General features: G+C 38.4%; 1 protein-coding gene across 1 annotated transcript in view; it reads right to left on the reverse strand.

Annotated features, from left to right (window-relative positions):
• Nucleotides 1–694: 694 nt before the first annotated feature.
• The window catches only part of LOC108623699 (phospholipase D3), a 9,340-nt gene continuing 6,874 nt past the window's right edge, over nt 695–3,160 (reverse strand). The window contains exons 10-11 of the mRNA XM_018022394.2: nt 2,036–2,177; nt 695–1,958 (exon numbers count right to left, since the gene is read on the reverse strand). Coding sequence (XP_017877883.1) covers nt 1,762–1,958; nt 2,036–2,177 — 339 coding nt within the window. The 3' untranslated portion in view covers nt 695–1,761. The remainder of the gene's footprint in view (nt 1,959–2,035; nt 2,178–3,160) is intronic.

The raw sequence follows: 3,160 nt of genomic DNA on the forward strand, positions 1-3,160 counted from the left end.
GTATAGAAACAAAACAGCTTAGATAAGCAACTTACGTAATTGATGAGAGGAAGTCAAATTTTATGTAAAATCTTAGGTCAATTTGTGTCTTTTGGTAAAACGACTTTTACCCTCGTGTTAATTCTTCGAAGAAAAAGAAATATTTGACTGAACGAGCGATTGGAAAAGACATGATGTAAGTAAGTTCAATGGAAGCAGTTAGTCTCGAAGGTGAGTGAGCGAATTCGGACACCGAGGACTGATTGTTTGTACAACGGAAGCAAAGTTACGTAACTTGATAAACAAATTAGCCTGATTGACGCGCGATACAATGTAATATTCTATATATGTATGCATGTGGACGTGGAAAAGATTCCGCAAGCATGTATCTATAACTCGTCATGATGATGTAAATGTAACTGTGAAAAAAAAACAGCTTGTAGTCAAGAATCCCGGGACTCTACTCTGTGGAATCATGCACGTGCTCGCGTATTATACAGGCTGTTCCAGAAAAAGTGTTACAGCCGAGGAGAGATGATTCTATAATTGTTTCTCAATAACGACTTCCTGTGACAAAATGAGTGAGGGTCGGTTTTTGAATCATTAACGAAAAACACTGACCAATGCGCACGCGTAAGGCCCGGCGCTCAGCCATTGGCTCGGATCGTGATACTCGCGCTCTCATTGGTCAGCGTTTTTCATTAATAATTCAAAAACCATTCTTAACTCTGCATTTTGCCAAAGGAAATTGTTATTCAGAAACTCTCTTTGTAGGTTCTAACATTTTTTCCATAGGTTTTAATCTTGACATTCATAGGTTTTAACCTTGTTTAATACGAAAGTGGCAAATCGATATTTACTCGTTCGTTCTGCACCGCAGGTTTTCCCAATACCGATCTCGGTTTGATCCGAGAGTCGCAGAATCAATTCTTCTCGACTCTAACACTTATTATGAAACACCCTGTATTTATTGTACTTGTCGGAGAAACGCGCACGTACCCTTTGGACGTGTCGCGATCACGTCTTGATCGGCAGACTTTTTGCCCCGGGATGCCTGATTTGCATGTTAAAATACGTCATTTACCCGTACGATTGAATCAGCAATTTACAATATCAATAAAAAAATGAGTGTCACCGCTTTCTTGTGACTCTTTTTGTTTGCGACGCGCTCGCAGGGGTAAGAGGCGATCGTATATATTATTACAAACGCGTTAATTGACCTTTGCCGGGTCTTAGAAATGAAAACATATCTAGAGAGAGAGACAGGTTCCTCTCTGGCGTCAAGATAATGTTCGTCCATAGAAAATTATTCGCAAGGGCACTTAAGTAAGGCACACGAACGTTCATTACGTAAGGCTATTCCCTCAAGTTTCATGATTCCAGGTATAACGTATGTGTATATATATGTATATATGCATATGTATATATGCATGTAATATGTACCTACGTGGACGTGTATTTGCACGCGCAAAGGAGGTCATAAGAATAAATGAAGAGGAAGGAAGTAAGAAAGGAACCAAAGAAGAAGAAGAAGAGGATGAAATGCGTTTGTGTTTGTGTTCGTACGTGACGCGCAACGGAACAAACAGTATTCAGAGTCGATGTTTATTGACCACGGGCAATCGCGTGAATGCGTTTGCTCAAAAGTAAAAGAAAAAAAAAAAATGAGGAAGAGGAAAGAAGATTTAACGTCTGTAAATGAGGAGACGTTGGAACATGTTAGGTCTCTCAGACCTGTCGGACGATGATCTGCATTTTATCCGACGTCTGTTAATCACGTTTTTACGCTAATATGTAACGTGACGAACGTACGTAGTAATCATCTTCGATGGCGTTTGCAGATTGCTCTGGGAACGACGAACCGCCGTTTAGGTCGTATGAATATTTGGAGTACCAGTCGCGGTTGAAAACGTCCTCTAATTGCTGTCGTAGGTTCTCCGCTGTTTCCTCGCCCACGCTTTCGATCACCGTGCCTATACCTGGCAATAGATAAAAAACTTGTTATAATATGTTCCAGATATCGACAGATGTAGCATAAATGGAGAGAGAGAATTGCCTGCGGTGTTCGTAAAATAATCGCCGGACCAGTTGCTCGTTCCTATGTACGCCGCTGTGTCAGTCACCATGTATTTGTTGTGATTCACTCTGGAGAACGGTATCTTGTCGAAAGTCGAATTAGTAGGAACTATGAATCTCCTCTGAAAATGTCACTCAATGCGACATCTGCATTTTGTGTAATTTTCTTGCTCGGCAAGTTCATTTCGTTTTTTTAACGATAATGGAAGTAAATAAGACAAAGGCAAATAGAACTTTAGACGAACATATTTGAACTTGCTCACCCGATCATGCAAACAGTCGGATATTAAGTGGACACAATTCAAAATGGAATAACTTTTCTAATATTGAACCAAAAGATATGTATACATATAGACATGTATCAGCGTTTCATTTGAATAGCCTCGGGTAAAGATTGACATCTATATGTAAAATTATTGTCAAAAAAAGGTGCTTTGTTCAAAATCCTTGCTTACTGGTTATAGCCATTTGCATTTTCAGTTAGAAGATGAGTTTGTGTTGATGTAGCCATCAGTTGGGAAATACGTTGTTGCAGAATATACAACAGGCCTCTCTCACGTGAATAGCTTCAAGTTTTTAGATACAATTTAGTTAATGCGATATATCAGAAAAGAAATATTTACAACAGTTCTAAACTTCATCATTTTACATATGCAGAGTATTACTCCTTAACTTTTCACCTTAATTTTTCCTATTTCTCCTTAATTTTTCACCCACTTGCAGTCATCTGACAAAAAGAGTTTAGAACAAGAGTTGCAGGGTTTGAAGTGCACAATAGATATCAGTAAAAAACATTTCAGAAGCAGTTTATTTTTATGGCGTAGGTCATTTTGCGTTTTACAAATAGGACCATTTTTTCGTTTTTCATATTTCCCCCTTCAATCCCCCCAAGAAAATTCTCAAAAATGACCTAAATTTTAGGTGGTCACACTGGTAAGGCCCCTTAAGTAGAAAAAGATGTAAATTTTTATGGAAATCACGAAAGAACGTGTTTTAATTTTTCTTGTTGGGGTCTCTAATGAAGAAACTTTCGTTTATAGACCTAAGTATGTTCTAAGCACGAAGTTCCATTGTTTAACACAATATATTAGGTTGGGGAATAAGT

Source organism: Ceratina calcarata, unplaced genomic scaffold (genome assembly GCF_001652005.2).
Source record: "Ceratina calcarata isolate Rehan_Ccalc_2016 unplaced genomic scaffold, ASM165200v1 scaffold289.2, whole genome shotgun sequence".
NCBI classification, from domain to species: Eukaryota; Metazoa; Arthropoda; class Insecta; order Hymenoptera; family Apidae; genus Ceratina; species Ceratina calcarata.